This window comes from Silene latifolia, chromosome Y, assembly GCF_048544455.1.
Source record: "Silene latifolia isolate original U9 population chromosome Y, ASM4854445v1, whole genome shotgun sequence".
Lineage (NCBI taxonomy): Eukaryota > Viridiplantae > Streptophyta > Magnoliopsida > Caryophyllales > Caryophyllaceae > Silene > Silene latifolia.
In genome coordinates this window covers 11,267,279-11,291,385 of record NC_133538.1, presented here as the reverse complement: position 1 = coordinate 11,291,385, position 24,107 = coordinate 11,267,279, and the positions used below count along the sequence as shown (strand labels likewise).

At 40.4% G+C, this 24,107-nt stretch overlaps 1 protein-coding gene across 1 annotated transcript; it reads right to left on the bottom strand.

Moving 5' to 3' along the window:
• Positions 1-410: 410 nt before the first annotated feature.
• LOC141627598 (uncharacterized) lies at positions 411-2,783 on the bottom strand. Its single transcript, XM_074440833.1, has 3 exons — positions 1,875-2,783; positions 1,349-1,791; positions 411-1,236 (listed from the first exon to the last, which is right to left on the bottom strand). The coding sequence occupies exons 1-3, from the start codon at positions 2,781-2,783 to the stop codon at positions 411-413; spliced, it is 2,178 nt and encodes a 725-aa protein (XP_074296934.1).
• Between the last annotated feature and the right edge of the window lie 21,324 nt (positions 2,784-24,107).

Below are 24,107 nucleotides of genomic sequence, written 5' to 3'. Positions count from 1 at the left end.
ATAGAAAAAACTATTTTCTTAATTTCCTCCATATTAGGTTTCTTGAGGATATCCTCCCAATCCTCTTCTTGCACTCGGGCCCCATTAGCCACAATCCTCTGAGAAAAACCAACAGTGGTAGTCTGAGTGCCAAGTAACTCCTCATAGTACTCTACAAAGGCTTGCATAATACTCTCAGGTTCTTTACACACATGTCCTGTAGAGTCTTCAATTTGAAGGACCTTATTATTCATTTGTCTTTGGTTAATGATCCTGTGAAACATTGCAGAATTAGTATCTCCCTCCTTGGCCCAGTCAACTTTAGCTTTTTGTTTAAGGAATTCACCCTTAGCCTTAGCCATCATTTGATAGCTAGCCATAGTTGAATATTCACTATCCATCAAAGTTCTATTGGTAGGATCAAGCTGCAATTATTTCTGAATATCCAGAAGCAAGTTCAAAGCAATCTCAGCATTCTTCTCAATATCAGAAAATAACTTCTTGTTTAAATTTTTAAGATCATGCTTCAGCATTTTTAACTTCCTCGCAACAATATACATTGGGGTTCCATAAATCCTCCTATTCCAGCCACTCTTAAGAATTTCCCTAAAATCAGTCACACCCGTCCACATGTTGTAAAATTTGAAAGGTTTCTTCCTTGGAATCTGAGAATCTCCACCAATAATAAAGCAAGGACAATGGTCATAATCCCCTTCAGGAGCATAATAGGCATAGTAATCAGGCCATTTAGAACTCCAAGCCTCATTCTCAAGCACCCTATCTATCCTACTAAAAACTCTAGTGGCACTTGGTTGTTTATTATTCCAAGTGAAAAAAGAGCCAATGCATTTGATATCATGTAGGTCACACAAATCAGCAGTGTTCTGAAAAGGAATAATCTCAGCATCCTTGACAGGCAAACCAATCTTTTCATCAAGGTACATGACATTATTGAAATCACCAAGGACAATCCAGGGTTCCACAACAGTATTCCTAACCAGAGCATCCCATAAAGGTATCCTTTCCTCTATTTTATTAAAGCCATAAACATAGGTGATATAAAATTCAATATCAGTTACCAAATCCTTAACCTTAAGATGAACGAACTGAGCTTCCATATCTATTATGTTAACCGTATATTTCTGAGCCTTCCACATAACCCATATTCTACCACCCTCATGATGCACATGATTAGTGATATAAGACCATCCAGTACACAAATTATCAACAACTTTATTTAGAGATCCAGGTTTCACTCTGGTCTCAAGGAGCCCAAATAGGTCCACATTAGCTTGATGTAGACGCCATTTAATATCTTGTTGTTTAGTAATACTATTTAGGCCCCTAATATTCCAAGTCCCAATACTACCCATGAGAGGCCGAGGCCTCCCCTCCCCCTCCTTTATCAACCATTTCACCAGAAGCAGCAAGGTCAGAACGAAAATTAGCCACAAATGCTCCTTCAGTCCTTCCTGGTAATCTTGATTCATGCCTTGTCATACGATTTAGGATCATAGAAGGTGTGTATATTGCCCCCATGGTAGAAGTTAGTGGAGTAACAGTTGGTGTGCACATTCCTGTAGTACTACCTGACCCATTAGTTCTAGATACAGTCTTGTTGCCTTGGTCATTTTCATTAGATACAACCCCCTGAGTAACTTCGACAGTTTTTGTGATCACTGGCCCATTCTTCTGTTTTGTGGGTACTGCAGATTTAGCATTGTTTCCCCTACTTCTCTCCTCTTCCAAACCTGTTTTGGTTGCTGCACTCTCACTGGTTGTGTAGGTCTGCGTACCCAACCAGTCCCTTTCCTGCATTGTTTTGCAGTGTGCCCTATCCCTTTACACTTCGTACATGTGATTGGTAACCAGTCATATTCAAGTAACACAGTAACCTCCTGACCCAATTCATCCTTAAATTTAATTTTATCAGGGAACTGTTGATCTATAGTTACCTCCACCATAACCCTTGCAAAACCCAGAAGTGTTTTCTCAATAGTTAGATCATCTATACGAATAAATTTCCCAACTATAGACGCCAATTTTTCAAGACATTTAGCCCCCCAAAATTTAAGGTCCAGTCCCACCAGTTTAATCCATATGGGGACAGTCTTAACAGATACCTTGGTAATTTTGGTGTTAGCTTCCCATGGCCTAATTATGACAGGTTTCCCATCAAATAAGAACAACCCCTTCTTCAGAACTAAGTCACGATATTCCAACGTAGAAAACCGTACCACAAAGAGACCATTAGGTAGAAACGAAATCTTAGTGATTTCATAATCACACCATTCACGCCTCAAGTAACCCTCCATTGCAGCCCAAGGCGGATTCGCACCCATTACATAACCATAGATTGCTAAAGACCAGTAATCAATTTCCGCCTGAACATCATCTGCAGTAATTTTGAGTAGGTTACCTGTCTGAGCTTCCAATTCAACTTCTTCAGCAATTGGCTCCAGTTTCTCCTCAGCAATCTGATTTTCAGCAGACGATTGAATCAATTCAGTAGTCTCAGCATCCGGTGTCTCAGCATCCACAGCAATCACCTCTTCCTCCACATATTCAATTGCAGCACGATGCAGAATAGAGGCAACTTCCGCGCGAATTTTTGCGATTTCTGTAGCACGATCAGAATTATTATTACTATTATTAGAAGTATTATTTGTATTTTGTTTTTGATTATTACTTGATTGTATATTATTATTAGTAGTTGCTTGATTTATTGTGATTGAGTTTGATGATTTAGCTTGATTTGTGGTCGATGAAATAGATTGAGTTGCTTTGGATTTAGTCTTCGCCATTGCAAAGAACTCGAGCTACTTCTCTCTCTAAATCATCTCAAAAAAAGTAGTTAATTAATTGGGAAAGAAGATTAATTTGCACGTGCATGACGCCCTTTTCTCGGTACCTGTATGCATTCGTTTTGCGGTGGTGACACACGTGGAGAGGTAACTTACAACCCTTCTTCTATTATTACCCATAAACTTCACATTAGCCAAATTTGCCTTTTGCCCCCCTAACTACATCCAAATTTAGCCTGCCTTGTCAAGCTAGTTTAGTGGTTTTTGTGGGTATGCTGTTATCCATGTCAGATTTGGTTCGCTTCGAAAGATTTGAAGTTGGTAGTATGAACAAAAGGGAAGAAAAGTGAATTGAAAAGATTGAAAAAAAATTGAAAAAAAAAAAGAAAAATGATGAAAGAAAAAGAAAAACGAAGAAAAGAAGAAAAAAAGGTTGTTGTTATGACTCCCCTTCTTATCATTATTTCTTATGGGGAGTCTTTTGTTGATGTGAGTGATGTTTTGTCACAATGGCATGGTTTTGCGTTTTGTATTGAGTAGTGAAGCGGAATGAGTTGATTATTTGGTTATGGTTGTACTGGCTTGGCTTTACCTCCACTTATCCAAATTTATTTTTCACCTTCTTACCCAATTATCTCACCTTACATTATATGTAAGTCCTCGGCATGTGTCTTGGTCCTGATTGGTTGGAATGCATATGTACGATCGGTAGAAATCGGTTTCATGTTAGCTGCATGCATGTTCTTATAGGTCGAGTTAGGTGGGCGTCTTTACTTCTTTCTGTCTCATACATTTATACTCACCCTGTGCTTAAGTTGTGTGATGAGCGACCCGTGAGAGTCCGATATTTTTGAGTCTTGCAAGGTCGACGGTTCAATAGTTTAAAACATTGATTTAACTCGTTTGTGATGCGTGTCTTTTATATGATGTTTTACATCCCATTTTACTCGCATTTCAGAGCTCATTCTTGTAGTTTATGCTGCATTTCTCCCTATTTCCGTCTACTTCCGTATTTTTGTACATTATTGCAGAAATGTGAAGAATCCAGCGGAAATCGAGCTAAATCCGTCCCCGAGTATTCTGCATTGCATGTGACGTGAAGTATTCACCCGAGGAACGAGCTTGGTGCGCAATTCAAGGCCCAAAAGACAAGTCCACGAGTTTTAAGAAGTCAAGTAGCAGCTCAAGTGGTCGATCGACCATAACCCTCAGTCGATCGACCATTGTTCGGGTTCCAGAAGCTACTGTACACTGAGGACCAGTCGATCGACCACCTACCTTAGTCGATCGACCACAATGCTGTTCCAGACGTGAATTAAAAGACCGAGGAACTTGAAGCCCGTTAAGTTTAGGTTTTGGAATAATTGTTACGTGAACTTTCTATATAACGTAACTGAGAATACCTAGTTTGACATTCAGTCTTCATTCAGTTTTTTATCCAAGTTTCAACCTAAGTTTTATTCAGTAAATTTCATTAAGTTTCCGCATACGGTTCTTGATAGATAGTTAGGGTTTGGGATTGTTGAGCATTGGATTTTCGGTTCTTAATAACTAATCTTTCTCTCGCAATTCGGTATTCTTCGCCTAATTTTAGTTCATCGTTATTTTATCAATAGTTTAGAGTTGCTAGCTAGTTTCCCGCAACCAATTTCATTGTTTATGTTAATTGCTTTCTTTACCGTTTTAAGCATGAATTGGTAGCTAGTTTCATCATCAATGTTATTGTTTTCACCCTTAGCATGAGTAGCTAAATAATTTGTGCTAGGATGTAGGCGAATTGTAGCATAGGCGGCGTTAGATTAGACACGGCCTGAACCCGCGTGTTGGTCGATCGACCACCTTACCCGGTCGATCGACCGACCTCGTGAGCTTATTTCGTTTTAATTGATTTTAATTGTTGTATTTAACGAATCGAATGCATGCGACCAGTTAGATACCCTTTTATGACTGACCCAATAGATCGAAAGATAGGGTAAGTTGTTAGACCATCAATTGAATCGACTAAACTATGCTAAGATCGAAAGATAGGTATAGTTTAGACCGTTAGTCACTTTTCAGAACGGAAGTTAGTATTAGTGATATTAGGGACCTATAGCGAGATCGAAAGATGCTATTTGTTAAGAGTGGACCGAGAGGACCTCTTTATTTCCGCCTCACCGTGTTGAATCGACCGACTTAGTTTCTTTGCCTTAGAAGCTATAATGAACCGATCATCCTAGTACCCCTTTCTTTATCTGTTAAACCGTCTTTTTAGTTTATTATCTTTATTTGTTCTTAGCTATAGACCATCTCAACTCAACCCCCACAATTGTTACCTTAGACTAAATAAAAATCAACTAGAATTTACATCTGCCTCCTTGTGGTTCGACCCCGTTACCACTAGCCTAGGTTAGTCTTAATAGGAATTATAAATATTATCTTTGGTACTCACAACGACGGGTATCAGTTTGCACTTGACCTTTTGCTACTTTGTTATTTGTTGCATTAAATTGGTTTGGGTGGACAATTTGTAGCTGGTAAGTTGGTCCCGTTTCACTAGTTGTCTTTAGTTGCGTTTATAGTTTGCTTGGGGACAAGCAAATGTTTTGTTTGGGGAGGTTTGATGCGTGTATTTTATATAAGGTTTTTACCCTACATTTACACGCATTTCTATGTTATTTATGTGACATCTAGCTACAAATGTCCCCCGAATAGTCTACTTTGGTCTATCTTGTATTAATTGCAGGAATGAGCCGGAAGGAGCACAATCGAGCCTAAACTTGCCCCATTTGCATGCATTTTGGATTAAGGAGAATCGAAGCTTGGAATCTGTCACTTAGAGATGCGTGAAGTGGTCTCGGAAGATGTTTGGAGTTGATCTACGCTGATATAATGCTGCTATGCTCGATCGACCAAGATTGGTGGTCAAAGCCAATCGATCGAGTACCTTGGATGCTAAAAGATCTCGATCGAGTCCTTTCTTTACTCGATCGAGATGGATGTTTGTTGAGTTCCTCGATCGAGTACTTGTGTTACTCGATCGAGAGGTCTGTTGCTTATTATCCTCGATCGAGGAGTTTATTTCTACTCGATCGAGAGCTTCTGTCAGTTACGCAGTCTTTTAGTTAATTTTCGGATATTCTTTTTTGTATCTAGGAATAAATAAGAGAAACGACGGTAGTCAGCTCTCTCTCTCTCTCTCTCTCTCTCTCTCTCTCTCTCTCTCTCATCTCTTCTCTTAGGACTTTATTCTTGAAACCTAAATTCTTCATTGCTTGGAACTCTCTTATAATTGGTATTCCTGATCTTTAATTTAATTAATTATTATTGCATTTATTATTCTTGTTCTATTCATCTCTTTCCTTTTCCGTTCTTTCCCTTGTTTTGCCTAGCAATTTATCACCATGTTCAATTTATTTGTTTTATGTGTTGTTATTGATTCTTTAATAATTATGCGTAGCTAATTCTCTTATGCCAGGACATAAGGGGAGCCATGATAATTAGGGAGATTATGAATAGGTGATTAGAGCTTGGCATAATTTGTGTCTGTGTTATTAATGAATGCATTTATTAGCGATTAGTTGCTTAAGTCGACTCGTTTAGCTAATTGATTTGGTACACCTTGACCTAGATCGAGAGATTGGAAGGGGTAAGACTTACAATGAACATTAGGGCATTCTAATGAGGGCGAAGGCTAAGTTAGTAATGTTTTAGGAAGAATAGCAGACCGAGAGGACCTTTTCATTACCCTGCAGACCGAGTTTATGCTGACCTATAACCCTAGATTGGACTCCTAGAAAACCATGGTGAACCGCCTGTCCTAGCTATTTCTCTTTAATTGTCAATCTCTTTAAAATTGAACTGTTGTTCTTCTTTTGCTGTCTTCCTCTTTTAATCTTCGTAGTTTAGAACAAACCTTTAAACCCCCAAGAAATGTTTACTAGACAGATTTAGTTTAGCGTACATTTTCCCATCTCCCTGTGGATTCGATACCCGACTGCCTCTACTACATTTTATAGAGATCGGTTGGTTTTATTTTTGATAGGGTTGCGACAACCGTGTCAGTTGCAGCGCTGAACACGAATATCCCGTCCGGGGTATCCTTTTCCACAACGTTCACCTCGTCATCAATCGGCAGGATGAAGTGTGATCAATCCAAGGTTGGCTCGTCATCAGAGATGGCATGGATTCCCAAGGGGTTCGTCTTGTTGTTTGGTTTGGTAAGTGGAGGTAAAGGTAATTCCCCTTTCTCAATCATATCTTGAATGGCGTGCTTCAGTTTAAAACAGGCATCCGTGTCATGATCTTTACCCAGGTGGTATTGGCAGTAGGCATTGGGATTCCAGAAACGGGTTTTCTTGGCCTCAGACAGGTCTGGAGTGGGCCCAATTTGCTGTAGTTTCCCTTGGTCCATGAGTCTTTTTAGGGCACTGGCATAGGTTGTTCCCAAGTTTGTGAATACCCTACCTTTGAGGACGTTCAGTTATTTTTATGGTTGGTTTGAGGAGGTTGACCTCGTCAATTTTGTTTGTTTAACCATAGGGGTGAGATCCAGTTGATGTAGATCCCTGATAGCCTCTACTGGTGGTTTTGGCTAGGACACCCTTACGGAGGTCGTCTTCGATGCGGGTTCCAAGGATTTGAAGGTCCTGGAATATTTTGATGTTTTGATATCTCAGCAGGTTGGCATAAACTGGACGGAGGTTGTTGACAAACTTCTCCACCAAAGTCGATTCACTCAGCTTACTGACCAATTGAGTGCTTAACCTCCTCCAACGGGTGAGGAATTCCGTGAACCCTTCCTTATCATTCTGAGTCAGGACCTCAAGAGTGCGGGTATTGGCTTGGATTTCGACGTTGTCGGCGTACAGTTTGGCAAATTCAACGGCGACTTCGTCCCAAGTAGTAATGTTCTTGGGGTCGAGAGAGTAGTACCATTGGCTGGGAATCGGTTCCAAGGATGATGGAAAGATCCGGGCGAAGAGGTCCTGCTTGACCCCTTTTATAGACATGTTGTCCTTAAAGACCAGAATGTGGTTGAGCGGGACCTGCACTCCCTTAAACTTGGGTACATCAGTCAAGGTAAAGGTGTCGGTTAGTTGATCCCCAACGGGTTCGAATCTTCGATTGTTCTCAAGGTGGATGTTGTTACCATGGGTTTTCTCCAGTTTCCTTGTTTTCCAAAGTGTCGATACGGGTCTCGACACGGTCTAGGGTGATCTTAAGAGTGGTGAGTAGGCTGGGTAGCTGAGTAGTCGTGAGATCTCTGTTGCCATCGTTGTTGTTGGATGATGCTGAAGACGGGGCCATGGCTTCTAAGGCAAAAAAATGGCTCACGTTACAACCCAATCCGAAATGGTTTAACGATTAAACGCAGATAACATAAAAGACGGAAATACACTTCATACTTCACAAGATGAGGGCAACCGTGTTTGGTGCCTCGGTGCTGACTCGATTTATGATGTGACGGTGTTGACCGAACTTTGACCCGCATTCAACGTAATGGCGTGACGCCGTTGAACTAGTCTCGAGGTGAGACGACTCATAAGTAAAGACCCATAAGTACGTTTGTTTCGACTCGATAGACACGAGGTGGAATTGGAATGGTGGACTAAAATTTTCGAAAATAAAATTTTTCATTAAGATTCGTTTTTTCGTTTTATGGACGGCTTCCGAAGAGTAGAGATCTTCAAAAGGTCGACTAGCTGAAAAGTTGTCTTAAGTTTGTTTTCAAAAGAGGGTTTGAGTTTGAGTTGCGGCGTTTCTGAAAACAATGTGCTGTTTCCAAAGACGGTTTTTGAAATCCAAAATCACATGTTTTGAAAATTGAGTTTCGAATGGTTTGAAAAGGTTGTGGTCCCAGGGACGGTGTATGGTCCTCGGGATTTGAAAAGCCTCGAAAAAGCGTGTGTGTCATTTTCGGGTTTTGAAAGAGCCATTGTGTCGGCGCGAGACAGGTTAAAATCTGTGCCTTGACGCGGCGATTATAACGGCGTAAAAAGGTGTTTTCGAAGCGGCTGTGAAAACCGGGTTTGAAATCGTCATTACGACGGCCTAAGAAGGCGTGCTATTTGAAATGGTTGTAGAAAACCGTATTTGAAAATCGTCATTACAACGGCCTTAAAGGGGTGCTTTTTGAAATGGTTTATAGAAAATCGGGTTTGAAAATCGTCATTACGACGGCCTAAAAAGGTGTGTTTTTGAAATGGTTTTAGAAAACCGGGTTTGAAAATCGTCATTACGACGGCCGAAAAAGGCGTGCTTTTTTTTGAAATGGTTGTAGAAAACCGGGTTTGAAAATTGTCATTACGACGTCCTAAAACGGCGTCTTTTTTGAAGTGGTTATAGAAAACCGGGTTTGAAAATCGTCATTACGACAGCCTACAAAGGCGTGCTTTTTTGAAATGGTTATAGAAAATCGGGTTTGAAAATCGTCATTACGACGGCCTAAAAAGGCGTGTTTTTTTGAAGTGGTTATAGAAAACCGGGTTTGAAAATCGTCATTACGACGGCCTAAAAGGCGTGTTTTTTGAAGTGGTTATAGAAAACCGGGTTTGAAAATCGTCATTACGACGGCCTAAAACGGCGTGTTTTTTGAAGTGGTTGTAGAAAACCAGGTTTGAAAATCGTCATTACGACGGCCTAAAAAGGCGTGTTTTTTAAAGTGGTTATATAAAACTGGATTTGAAAATCGTCATTACGACGGCCTAAAAAGGCGTGTTTTTTGAGATGCAACGGTCGGCGAAAGACCGAGGTTTGAAATGGCCATTATAACGGCGGAAAAGGGGCTTTGAAAGTTTGAAATGACACGGAAGGATTCATGATCACATAGCACATAAGCACTCGCAGTTTCATTATATTATGCATAATGCTGACACGGGTTTTGGCTTAAATGGGTGGGTTACACACCAAGCGATCAAACCCCGATTTTCGAGAAGGATACCAATCCAAACAAAATGTGTAAGGAGGGTGACTTAGCCTCGTGCACGAAGGAAATGAAAGCTCTTTGATGAAACAGAAATATGTAACGTTAATGGTATGCTTGACGCAATCGGGATTCGAAACGCGGGGATGAGAAAACTCACGCCTACGGAATGAGCCAATTGGTCGAAAAAGGTTAGGTTGTGGGCCCAGCAAGGAACCCGACTTATGACCGTAATATCAATTAATGCATTTTAACCAAGACCTCGTTCGAGTCTCACCATCTAGGGATCACAAAGACACAAGTGTCCTAGTTTCCCAGCGGAGTCGCCAATCTGTAGACATGGGCCCACTTGCGACGCCCAGCCGATTTGTGGACATGCGGCGGTCTTTAAATCGGTCGGTTTTGTCTCGGCAAGGGTCTCGAAACGATGCAAGAGATGTTCGGAGTCGTCACCAAGCATTTGTGGGATGCTTGGAACCCATTTGAATCCACTTTATACCTAGGTCAACCAAGGCAACAATCGGTGTTTGACATAGGTAATGAAGATAAGAAGTCGTCCCTCTTTAGCATCCTATCTCTAGAATGACTCTCGTACGCCCTGGATAAAGTCGTCCACTATCCAAATTTTCCGAGTATGAGGTGAAGGTACGTATTGGGAAGCCCTTTAATCGGACACCCAATCCCGCCCACGGTAGCGGCCTCTACTGATCGATCTTGGTTAGTTAAATACAAAAGTTGATAAAACGGGTAAATGCATGAATGCGCATCCACAAGTTTGAACCTAACATGTGAGCTTTCTATGTCGGATGTTTATCCAAGTATCAAGTAATTGATGTCAAGTTGGATTTAATTTTGATTTGCATGCAAGACGGAAATTAAACATCCATTTACCGAGTTAGGTTTATGGTGCATAATGTGATCCATTTGTCTTAGAAAGGCGTTTTACAAATACAATGTAAAAGGGGCAGGTTAGACATCTGATCCGTCCTGTATTCGGGTTAATCGAAGTCGGGATCGTCCTAGACGAGTGCTGGAAAAGAAGCAAGGTCTACATCACGCAGCTTATTGAGGCGCGAGCCGTCAGGCGATGCAAGCAGGCCTGTCCTGGTTTGAAAACTGGAAAACAGTTGGCCTGTTTAGGCGCGGGGCAGCAGACGATCCAAATGGATGTCTTCTGCCTGTTGAAAACATTTGTAAAACGGTTTGTAAAGGGGGTGTTTGAACCCGTCTTGCTTTGAAAAGGTCGTTTAGACCGCTTTGTGTTAATGTGAGGAACGGGAGTTGAATAATCGTCATTGTATTGACAATATTCGACATCGGGTTCGGTTTTGAAAGCTTGACATGAATGGTTTTGAAAAATGATTATGAACCAATTGTATTAAGTTCATTTGTTTGTAATTAGTCAATGTTTATCATCGTACTCGGGTTTAAACCGACATGGTATATGGAACCAAGGATGACTTTGCATTTATGACTAATATGTTAGTTTTGAAATGTAAAGAAATGAAATAAAAGGTTTTAAAATACCTTTTAAAATAGAAATAACCAAATATTATCACCGAAACACAGATTAAACCGTCATGGTATAAGGAACCAAGGGTGAAAATGTATTATGGTTAAAAAGATTCATCGTAAAAATGATTTGAAATATTAAAAACCGGTTGTAAAATGAAATAAAAAATGGAAAGAATGAACTCAAACACGTTTGAGTTTTAACCAGGACACCTCATTGAGGTGCGGGGCACCTAGTGGTGTTTAGGGCCTTCTATTTTCGGTCAAAACTCGGTTTTGGCTCATTCGATCCGTATTTTGGACCATGTTATGCAAGTTTTAGCATGTTAAAGTCATAAAACAGATAAAAAGACATGAAAGAAGAGGATTATTACACCCTCATACTTACATGCTAGGTTTGAGACGAGAAATCGACAAAAGTTTAATAACTTGATAGGTAGGAAAATTCGGTTGAAAACCGTTTTAGCAATGTAAAGAGTGTTTTGTTAAGTTTAGTGATGGTGTAGTTGGTCGAGATGGTCGGTCAAGTGATTTAATGGACGATGACGGTATCAAACAATGTGTATGGCTTGTATTTTCGATCGGTAGGTTGAAAATACGTGTCGGTTTGTGACTTAAGAAGTCGAGTCGAGAATTTTAAGGGAGAGATGAGGGGGCGGACACTCGCGTACCTTCAAATGGTGGCATTTTAGGGGTATTTATAGAGAAATGGGTGGTTGTGTGCGTTTTGGGCGACGTGGCCGCATGGGTTACCTGAAGAGGCGCGAGCCATTTCGCGGGTCTTCGAGCTGTCTTGTCACTATCACGCAATTGAAATCATGATTTATTCTATCCTAGGTTATGGATACTTAACATAGAAACTTTGTGATGTTTGTTTTTTGTGTTTGACTGGGTTTGACTCGTTGTTGGAGTCGGGATTTGAATTTTTGAGTCGGTTTTTGGCCCTTTGTCGGTTTTGACTCTATTTAGTGTCATTGCGACCCCGTCGTCATGCATAAAACACTCCAGGTACTTTTTAAAAGTTTTGAAATGTTTTGTTTTCGAAATCGTTTTGAGTTTTCCAACGTATAGTTATACAAAACTGTCGATTAAACGCTGCGATTCCTAAGCATGTTGTAGTCCGATAATCATCAGGTGTTTGTTGGAGATTCAACAGATACTGGGTATCTACAAGGACATGACAGGTTATGCTACCATGAGAGTTCAGGAAATGGAACTGGTGCATTGAGTGTAGTTTCTAAGGCCGGCGATGTTGATTATGGCGGAGGGACAGGAGATTCTATGCCGCGTGAAAGAAAAGGCCGCCCGAGGGCTAAGTTTAGTGTGATAGCCTACGCGACGGTATGCCCTTCTATTTCTGAAAGAAAGGTAATATGGTGGCTTAAGGCCAAGATCAAGAATGCTGAGGGTACTTCATTCAGTCAGCAACCATGTTGAGGGTGGCTCAGTTGGTGTGGAATTTGAGGTAAAAACGAGCACTGACCTTAAAAACGAGCACTGACCAGGAAGCAACCCGGATTGCATACGTTTTGTAATTTAGAATTTGGACTCTATAATTAGTGTGTGTTTGATTTAATTGCATTTTAATTAGGACTTGTCACCGTGTGCTTTTGAAATATTTATGTGCGTATTATGCCTTTTGTTGGAAATTGTGTGTGAATTTGAGATGCTATGCCAAGGCGGTTCTCATTTACGAACTTTACGCACGAAAAGAATGACTTCACGCTGCATGCAAATAGGGAAAAAGTCGATCGACTTGAAATATTAGTCGATCGACAAAACTAAAAGTGCAGGTTTCAGGAAAAAATCGATCGACTGAATTTTTAGTCGATCGACCAAATTGCAAGTGTGGATTTTTGGAATAAGTCGATCGACTACATCAAACAGTCGATCAACTAATTTAAAGGCTACCAGCGTGTTTAAACATATGAGGGAGTTTCTTTATTCTTTTATTCACTCATAAAAAAAAAAGAAAAAAAAGGTAGAGAAGAAGAGCAACAAGAAGCGACACACGATTCTCTTCATCTCCTCTATTCTTCATATTTCTCCCTTATTTACTCTTGCAATTTCATCTTTATTTCAGTCTTTCTACCTCACACAAGTAACTGTCCCATTATCTAATCTCTTTTCCCCATTTGTTTCAATGTATAAACCCTTTAATCACTCAATTTATTTCGAAATTAGGGTTCATAATTTGGGGGTTTTCTGATTTTAGGTTCCAAATTATGATTTTCATGCTTAATCTACCCTTTTTTTATGTCTCAATTAATTGATTTCGAAAATTAGGGTTAGGATATTTTAATTCGGGGATTCTTTGTTTATGATTGGAAGAAGTAATTTCTCATTTATGGGATAGTTTAAGAATGGAAGGACGCAAAAGACGGAGGACTACAGGACAAACCTCGCGTCGTTCGGCAGCGACTACGGAACAGCCGGCCGTATGTGAGACGGGCATCAGCAGTGGCGACCATATTCCGCTATTACCGAGCACTGATTTGGTAATTTATGAGCCTATTGATAGTCTACCTTACTATCCGGAGGTACATTTTACTACACAAGCTCAGAAAGACCGTTTTGATCAGCTTACCTGTTTTAATATCACCCCAACGTGCTCCAAGAGAGTTTACTTACTATGGGGATTTATCAGTTGGTAGTTAACCTTTTGAATGCTACGGGTATATCGGGGTTGGCCACTATGCGAGCATACACTTATCTCGTTCCCACCCTTGAGTTTTTTAGCAGTTTCCGATTCTTTGGAGGGAACTATGATAGAGACCCGGCAGGAAATTGTATCTGTTTCCGTTTATTTAACCAATATTTTACCATGACTTTAGCCGCTTTTTGCGGTTACCTTGGTTTGTACAGTGAGGGGGAGCATGACACCCCTTGGAAATTAGTCTGACTTATGTGGGGAGCTATTTCAGATAACTTTGAGGGCCGGAAGAGGGGTCAGTATGTACACCACCCCCCTGTCCGTTTCTAGCTCCGTTTGGTTGGTAACTGACACGAGCTGTCACAACCCTATCAAAGATGAACCCGAGAGGTCTATAACTAATGCACCTAGGGAAGTCGGGATCGAATCCACAGGGAGGCTATGTTGCTGTCTACTTGCTAATCTAAGTCTGTCGGTGTCACAAATGGGGGTTTAGATATGATAACTAAATTAACTAGCGAAAACTAAAGAGTCTAAGAGATAAGAGAAAGGGACTAGGATGTCGGTTCATCAATGAATGCCAGATAATTGCAGCTAAGGTCACAGATCAATCACATGTATCAGTCTAAGGGGCAGTGAAAAGGTCCTTTCGGTCCGCTATTCACCCTAAAATACTACTAACTTAGCTTCCGCCCTCATTAGAGTATCCTAAAGAATTGTAGCCGGTCTCACTCCTTCCAATCTTCCGATCTAGGTCAGAGTTTGCCAAAAACAACTAGAACAATTATGCGCATTAATCATCTAATCGTCATTAAATGCTACTTATAACAACAAAGACATGATACTAACAACAAATCTGTAAACCTAATTAGCAACTATCAACAATTCATTGATTCCTCTAAATCCTAGCAAGGGGATTAGCTACTCATACTAATTATCATGCTAATAACAATAATTGAAACGATAACTAAACTAAACATAATGATTAAATTGAAATAATAATTAAACTAATTAAGATAAGAGAGTAAGAAGGGATAATCAACAAGAGAAATAAAGAGGAAAACAATTAAGGGAATTCCAAAGTTTAAATTAACTAAAGAGAAAGGAGAGAAAGGAGAAAAGAATTACAAGTATAGATCCGGAATAAGAAGAACAAAGCAACGTAATAGAGGTTCAAGCAGTGAAAAGTTCCGAACCCTTAACCTAATGAATGTTTTTCTCTTATGTAGTAGGAGTTTTTATTATCTAATAATATAATATAGCTAAATATAATAAGTCTCGACATAAATTATGCGCGTCAGACTTGGTTTTGCTCGATCGAGCAACATAAAGTTAGTCGATCGAGTATTTTTTTCCTCAAAAGCTCTCGATTGATTACTAAAGCACTAGATCGAAAATTGTAAGAATCAAGGTAGTCGATCGAGAGGTTTAAAGTACTCGATCGAACACATACAGTAATCTATCGAACACTAAAGTACTCGACCGAGTGGTTTCAGCGTGTAATTCCTGCTTCGTGCACTGAACTTCAAACGGCCGCCATTTCTTTGTTACTTGTCTGAATCAAGTGATTTTCATGGCGTTGGAAACCTAAGAGGATAATCTTTCATTTTGAATTGGAATCACCTGATTATCATTTGTATAACTTGATATATGGCCCTTCAAAGTAGGTACTGGTTATATGAAGCTCTTCCTTTGCTCGCCTAGCTACCTTACTTCTACGCGCATCACAAATAAGTAGCTTCCAAGCTCCGACTCGACTCATCTCCAAAATGTATGCATAGGGATAGGTTTTAAGCTTGATTATACTCCTCTCCGGTTCATACGTGCAAATAATACAAGACAAACCAAAGTAGACTATTCGGAGGACATTTGTAGCTAAACACTACACAAAATGCATAGAAATGCGTGCAAAAAGGGTACAAAAAGTCTATATAAAATGCACGCATCAAACTTCCCCAAACCAAACCTTTGATTGTCCCCAAGTAAACTATATGCAACTAACTAGTGGAACGGAGTGAAACACAGAGCTAGCTACCAATCGTCCACCTAAACCAATTTAATGCAAATGAATTAACACTAGTAGATAAATTGTCAAATACAAACGAGTTATAGAGATGTTTATAGAAGTAGCTGAACCGTCGGCCTTGCAAGACCTTCAAAATTTGGCTCTCACGGGTCACTCTCTCTCAATGAAGCAAAGGGTAAACATATAAATGTACGAGAAAAAGAAATATAGTCGCTCACCTAAACTACGACCTACATAAGCATGCATGCAATCTAATATGATAGACAATTCTAGTTACCGTACACATACACTCCATCCAACGAGGTCCAATCACATGCCGAGTGCTTACAAAATATGGGAAGTGAGGTAATGGGTAAGAAGGAGCAAAACATTTTGGGATATGTGAAGGTAAAAGCCAAGCTAGCACCTAAACAAACCAATATTACAGCATCCACTTCTAAACCAACTTCAAGAATAAATACAATGCCTTCATTGGCAATAAGCTCACTAAACCATCTTAGTACTCCTCATAAAATCAAAATAAAACATAGCAGTAACTTAACTCTCATTTTTTCCATTTCTTTTCTTCCTTCTTTTTTTTTCTTTTGGTTTTTCTTTTTCTTTTCCTTTTTTTTTCTTTTTCTGTTTTCTGTTTTTTTTTTCATTTTTTCCGAATTTCTTTTTTTTTCTTTTTTTTTAATTCTTCTTCTCCTATTCAAGCATACCAACCAACTTCCTTTTCAAAGCAAACCAAAATGACAACAAACAACATACCTGCTATAACTACTAAACTAGCTTGACTAGGGTAGGCTAAGATTTGGATTGTAGTTAAGAGGGTCAAAACTAGTCAATTTGGCTATGTGAAGCTCATGGGTAGTAATGTAAGAAAGGGGAATGTAAGCACCTCTCCTACATGTGACACCGCCACTAACCCGAGTGTATGAAGGCAATAAGAAAATGAATTTAATATTTATGTATTTGATATTACATGCTATGCAAAGAGTAACTACTCACAATCCTACATAAAACTGGTCATAGATGTCACTAGTTTATACGGCTCTAAATCCTTAGAGATTATAAGTAGGTTGCCAAAATCTCAGGTCAAGTCTATTCGTTCAGCTAAATTTAAACATAAACTTATAGATTATGCAAATGACTATGCTAAGAGATGTCAAAATTGCAAGGCTTAGGCAAATTGACTAAATGTAGTGCAATTTCATCTTGAAAAACTACCGTTCCGACTCAACCTATATGCAAAAAGAAACATGATTTTTTTGAATTTTCGATTTTTTTTTTTAATTTTAATGAGATTTTTGAATTTTTGAAATTAAAATAAACAATGCATGCAAAAACTAAACGTGCTAACTGAAATACAATAAAAACAATATGCAGACACAGATATGGATGCATATACCCTCACCAAATAAAATTGTACAATGCCCTCATTGTACTCAACAACTAACAACAGCAGCAAAGGGGAAAGGGAAAATGCAAACTAAAGGAAATGAAGGAGATAAAGAGCTAAGAAACTCACAGGATAGCCGAAATAGGAAGAAACCTCCCCAAACCAGCCAGCAACATGGGAGGTCGTAGCTAGCAACACCGGATCGACTCAATTCGCGAAAAGAACGCATGTGTACCTGCAATTACGCAAATAGTGCCTCAAAATTACTACCAAAACCAAATCTAAAATGTTTCGCAATCTATAGTCGAGAAAACTAATTACTAAGCACAAAAAACTAAATAAAAGAATGTCTAAGAAATCCAAACACAACATGAAAATCCGAGTTACCTCCCAGTCTGCGCTAGTTTCTGATAGGTCCCAGCTCGACCTTCTTTTCTTCATCCACCCACGCAAATCAATGGCCCACAACAAGGCTTCTGACTAAATGCGGTCCCTTCAGCATCCATGATTTTCACTTTTGGTCGCCACATCACAATATCGGAAGAAGAGCGACTCTTTAGAGCATCAACTACGCCACGTCTTCTCTTGGCCTTATCCCACGCCCTCTTCTTATGTGGGATGGAATCGTCAAGTCCTCCTCCCGGGTCTTCTAACCTGTCAAGACCAGTATAAGAAGAAACAAGACGATATTCCTCCAACTTGCTCCCAAACTGGGGCGGAGGCGTCAAATCAACAGCAATATATGATTTAACGGAAGGATTAGAAGGAACCCCATTAGGATCAATAAAAGGAATATCATTACCTCTAATTGGATAGGATTGGTCTTCAATTACCTTCTTATCGTCACCCGGAATGGGCGTAAGTGACGAATCAACGCTGTCCATAGCTAATAAATTCGATTGAGAAGGAACTGTACTTGATCGAGATGTTTCCTCACCAAAAATACTTGATCGAATGCTTACAACTATTCGATCGAGGTCTTCTTCCTCAGCAATGCTCGATCGAATGATATAGGGTGTTCGATCGGGGTCTTCTTCATATAAACAATTTGATCGAACAGAAGAATATGTTCGATCGATGTCCTCCTGCTGAACGGTGTTCGATCGACTAACAATGTACTCTCGATCGAACTCTTCCTCATATAAAGCATTCGATCGAACATTGTAAGCTGTTCGATCGAATTTCTCATGCTGAACAGTATTAAAGTCTTCGAGAGATGCTTCATTTGCAACAGCATGTTTTATTTCCGAGTCGTACATATCAAAATCTTGCTCGGCAGCTACTTGAGCCAATTGAGACTCAAGTCTCTTGATAGAAGCATCTCTAGCTTGCACAGTTTCTTGCACTTGTAGAGCAAGTGCCTTCACTAGAGACTTCAAGTCAACCATATCTTCATTGTTTATGGTTGAAGGAGGAACTTGCTGTTAGGGCGGAAAGGAATATGAAGGCATTTGAAAGCCTTGCTGTTGAAATGGATGTGGCGGCATATAATGACTCTGCGGCGGAGGTGGGGTAAAGTTTGGGTAACCCCCACTTTGACAACCATAACCATAGTGACCTTTTCTATATTGCTGATAGGCATAGATTTGGTCATACTCCGCTAAACAAGTAACAGCATCGTGCCCCGCAACAACACATGTCTCACAAAACACCTCATGTTGCACCATAGAATGGAACATAGGTGGACTCCCCCAAGATTCTCTACTCTCCAGGTTGTAAAATCTGGAATTAAGAGCTTCCAACTATGCTAGCATGGGGATGTCAGACATCTTGGTAGAAAAATCAAAGGTACTCAAGCCTTCCCTTTGATGATCTTTCTCCTAGAATCATGTCTAGGTAGGACCTATCAAAACAACACTAAAGGCAAAAGATAAGAACTGCCTCAAGGAATAAATTCCTTGAGGCTAAAGACAAACTAAAATAAAGCAAATAAAAAGTGTCGCCTCCCCGGCAACGGCGCCAAAATTTGACACGAGCTGTCGCAACCCTATCAAAGATAAACGCGAGGGTTCTCTAGCTAATGCAGCTACGGAAGTCGGGGTCGAATCCACAGGGAGGCTATGTTGCTGTCTACTTGCTAATCTAAGTCTCCCGGTGTCACAAATGGGGGTTTAGATATGATAACTAAACTAAATAGAGAAAACTAAAAGAGTCTAACAGATAAGAGAAAGGGACTAGGATGTCGGTTCATCAATGAATGCCAGATAAATGCAGCTAAGGTCACAGATCAATCACATGTATCGGTCTAAGGGGCAGTGAAAAGGTCCTTCCGGTCCGCTATTCACCCTAAAATACTACTAACTTAGCTTCCGCCCTCATTAGAGTATCCTAATGAATTGTAGCCGGTCTCACTCCTTCCAATCTTCCGATCTAGGTCAGAGTTTGCTAAAAACAACTAGAACAATTATACGCATTAATCGTCTAATCGTCATTAAATGCTACTTATAACAACAAAGACATGATACTAACAACAGATCTGCAAACCTAATTAGCAACTATCAACAATTCATTGATTCCCCTAAATCCTAGCAAGGGGATTAGATACTCATACTAATTATCATGTGAATAACAATAATTGAAACGATAACTAAACTAAACATAATGATTAAATTGAAATAACAATTAAACTAATCAAGATAAGAGAGTAAGAAGGGACAATCAACAAGAGAAATAAAGACGAAAACAATTAAGGGAATTCCAAAGTTTAAATTAACTAAAGAGAAAGGAGAGAAAGGAGAAAAGAATTAGAAGTATAGATCCAGAATAAGAAGAACAAAGCAACGTAATAGAGGTTCAAGCAGTGAAAAGTTCCGAACCCTTAACCTAATGAATGTTTTTCTCTTATGTAGTAGGAGATTTTTATTATCTAATAATATAATATAGCTAAATATAATAAGTCTCGACATAAATCTTGCACGTCAGACTTGGTTTTGCTCGATCGAGCAACATAATGTTGGTCGATCGAGTATTTTTTTTCCTCTAAAGCTCTCGATCGATTATTAAAGCACTCGATAAAAAATAGTAAGAATCAAGGTAGTCAATCGAGAGGTTTAAAGCACTCGATCGAACACATAAAGTACTCGATCAAACACTAAAGTACTCGATCGAGTGGTTTCAGCGCGTAATTCCTGCTTCGCGTACTGAACTTCAAACAGCCGCGATTTCTTTGTTACTTGTCCGAATCACGCTGTTTTCGTGGCGTTTGAAACCTTGGTGGATAAGCTTTCATTTCCAATTGTAATCACCTGATTATTATTTGTACAACTCGAGATATGTCCCTTCAAAGTAGTTACTGGTTATATGGAGCTCTTCCCTTGCTCGCCTAGCTACCTTACTTCTACGCGCATCACAAATAAGTAGTTTCCAAGCTCCGACTCAACTCATATCCAAAATGTATGCATAGGGACAGGTTTTAAGCTTGATTATGCTCTTCTCCGGTTCATACCTTCAAATAATACAAGACAAACAAAAGTTGACTATTCGGGGGACATTTGTAGCTAAACACTACACAAAATACATAGAAATGCGTGCAAAAAGGTTACAAAAAGTCTATATAACGCACGCCTCAGTAACACTATTTTTGGTCAGAAGGAGTCAAATAATGTCAATGCTGATGAGTTGGGCATTTTAGCTGGGTATTTGAATGTTGATAGTGGTTCCCCTTTTGTCCTTAATATAGCCTCTAGGACCGCTCAACATTTGTAGAATATTGGGCATGGGTCTTTGTCTACAATTGTTTGTGGCGGGTTGGTTACTCATGTAACACTACGGATTTTCTTTGGAGCATACTCGACCGAGTAGAACCTACTCGGCCGAGTAGTGCTCTGAGTGCGTGTTATTTTGGTTCTGCCGAGGAATACTCGGCCGAGTATAGTGAATACTCGACCGAGTATTGGACACTCGGCCGAGTATGCACTTACTCGACCGAGTGTCCGGTTTGGCAAAGTTATATTTCGACGGTTTGATTAAGGAGTGATTAGGGTATTTTATATTTTCGCGTCAGTTTCTAATATCATTTTTCACAGCATTATCATTTCTACGTTACCCTAATCATACCCAAATCATTCCCTAATCCTTCCATTGAGCATTTCGTAGCATCTTTGTGTGGATAATTGCGGTGATTCTTGCGTATAAGTTCTTGTTGCACTGTTGGTAAGTTCTATCTTTGTAATTATTGCATCTGTTTGGGTTACTGTACATTTATATGGGAAGGGGATGTTGGGAATTGTACAAAGTGTAATTGTGTTGTATGATCATTGTATAGGAGAAGACTTCGTAGAGGAGCCTTTTTGATTGTCCGTGTTGCATCTTCTTTGTGATTGCTAAGGTAGGGTTTCCCTACTCAGTTTACTGTGCTTTACATGACATGTTGTTGTAATTATCGTTGTCTGTTGATCATCGTAGTATGGAGATTGTTGTGACAGTGTTGGTGTGAGGGGATTGAGATGACAGTAATGTCATGTGATGGTGATTGTGGTGGAGTCAGTTTCGGGAGTGGCTTCACACCCTAGTTCGCCCTCCGTGGAACCCGCCACGGGAGGGGATGTGCACATTAAGGGACAGGGATCGTTGTCGCTCGTTGAGGAGCTGGACTAGGTGGGATCGGCTGCGGTCACCCACTGGCGGCGAGGATTACCTGTTGCGATGGGTAATCTGGCAGGGCTACACACTTTAGTGTGTAGTCGGTTACTATGTGAGCTTGGGTGATTGGGAGTTGATGATGATCAGACGAGTATTGCATTTGTTTGTCTTGTTTGTTGCATAATCGACCCCGTTGTTGTTTGTGGAATGCGGTGATCCATTCGGGGATGGTGAGCAGGCTTAACAGGTTTTGCTAGTGAGAGCTTGGGGATTATCTTGGGAGATTTGCCACCACGAGTCATAGCATCACCGTCTGAGTCTTAGCGAGTTTTCTTTTATTGTTAAGACTTTGAGGTTTTATTTCATTAGACAGTATTCGGTTTTGGATATTGTAAACTTTGCATTTTACATTACTTTAATAATGATGCTCAATTCAGACGCTTTGGTATATACTAACCTCGGGAAACCGAGATTGTAACGCACTTTCATGGTAGGGTGGTCCTGGTAAGGCACCTTGGTATGAGGGGGTGTTACAAAGTGGTATCAGAGCCGAAGATTCCAGCACCTAAACAAATGAATTAATGAACCTAGGGAGTCTAAATAAAATGAACCCGGGGAGAGTTGTTTGGAGCTACCGCAAAGACTCCGGGAGACGTCCGAGTCGCACATTGGCCCTTACTAACTCGAGCCGGTAACATGGGGGAAAGTGTGATGAGGACTAGGCTTTGTATGTGCACGTATGTGAAGATACATGTTGGTAAAAGTCGATAGTTGCATATATGTGTGATGAAGTTCTTAACTGTTGTGATGGGAGAAGTAATAGATGAAACGGGTTGTGATTTCAACGTTGGATTTAGCATATGTGCAAATTGGATGTTGATATAGTTACAATATGGTGTTAAAGTTTTAATATATGCATTACATGCTGACGTGATTATAACATGGTTTTAAATCCCTAAGTATTTCTTTGCGGGAATAGTGAGCATGATAGGGGAATCGTAATATGTAAATCTTTTTATAGCGTAACTCGGCCGAGCGAGGGGTAGGCACTCGGACCGAGTATGGAGTACTCGGCCGAGTAGCCAAAACTCGACCGAGTGTTGTTTGATAAGAAGTAGCAATTGCTACTGTTTGTGATAACTCGACCGAGTATGAGTGTATACTCGACCGAGTAGCGTCCACTCGGCCGAGTGTTGTTGCACTCGACCGAGTGTTCTTTAGGTGTTTTGGCGTTTGTCTCTGGAGTTGATACTCGACCGAGTATCTGGGAAGGTACTCGACCGAGTTATCTTTACTCGACCGAGTATGATGTATACTCGGCCGAGTGTTCTTATGGCGGAAGGGTGTTAAATTTTGAGCATGTGTTTACGTTTCTTTCTTTCTTATCAGCTCAAAATGCCGCCCAAAAGAACTCCCGCGCAGATCCAAGCTTCAGAGATGTCTCTTGATGAGGTTGCTCGCATGATTGAGCAACAAGAGGCTCTCCTTGAAGCTCTCAAAAATGTGGGAAAAGGAAACGAGAAGACGATGGATGCAACCTTGCCTTAGCATCAACATTGCTCGTTTCCACCCTCCCACATATGACGGGGTAGGTGAACCAAAGCTGCTCGAGAAGTGGCACCGTGAGATTGAAGCTCTCATGGAAATGGTTAAGTGCCCTAAGGAGATGATTGTTGAGCAGGTAGTGTACTACCTAAGAGGAGAAGCTGCAGTTTGGTGGCAGAACGTCAAGGATGATGCTAGAGCTTACTACCGGCGGAAGGGGCTATTCCGTGGTCCTGGGTTGAAGAGTGCTATGAGAGAAGCGGTTTGTGCCGGAGCATATCCGACACAAGATGAGATCCGACTTTGAATCTTTCACTATGTCCGAGGAGATGACAGATCCACGATTACTATCATCGGTTTATGGAGCTATCTCGTTATGTGGAAGATTTGCAGCTCGGACAAAGAGGTTTGGCTCTCCGATTTGAGAGGGGTTTGTCTGCTAAGATCGTGAGTCGTATGCCGGCTGGGGTTGCACGACCTCAAGGAAGTGTATCCGAGAGCGGGTCAAGCCGAGAGAATGGTGGATCTCTCAAGGGAGATCGAGGAGAGGATGCTCTGAGAAAAGAGGAAGGTCGGTGAGCGGGAACAACAATCACCAACCAACAAGAAAGGGAATTTCAATCATGCCAAGGCTTTCTCTAGTGGAGCTGGTTTCTCTGGAGGTTCTCGTGGCTGGGGAAAGAATGGAGGTCGGGCTGTAAGTGACAACACCAACCTTA

What these genes read in the sequence shown, in the direction of transcription:
- LOC141627598 (XM_074440833.1), bottom strand. Translation starts at nt 2,783, where the DNA reads ATGGCGAAGACTAAATCCAAAGCAACTCAATCTATTTCATCGACCACA. An exon ending in AGGATGAATTGGGTCAGGAG is followed by an intron (nt 1,792 to 1,874) that starts GTTACTGTGTTA and finishes AAAACAATGCAG; the next exon opens with GAAAGGGACTGGTTGGGTAC. An exon ending in GAGGCCTCGGCCTCTCATGG is followed by an intron (nt 1,237 to 1,348) that starts GTAGTATTGGGA and finishes CCTTGAGACCAG; the next exon opens with AGTGAAACCTGGATCTCTAA.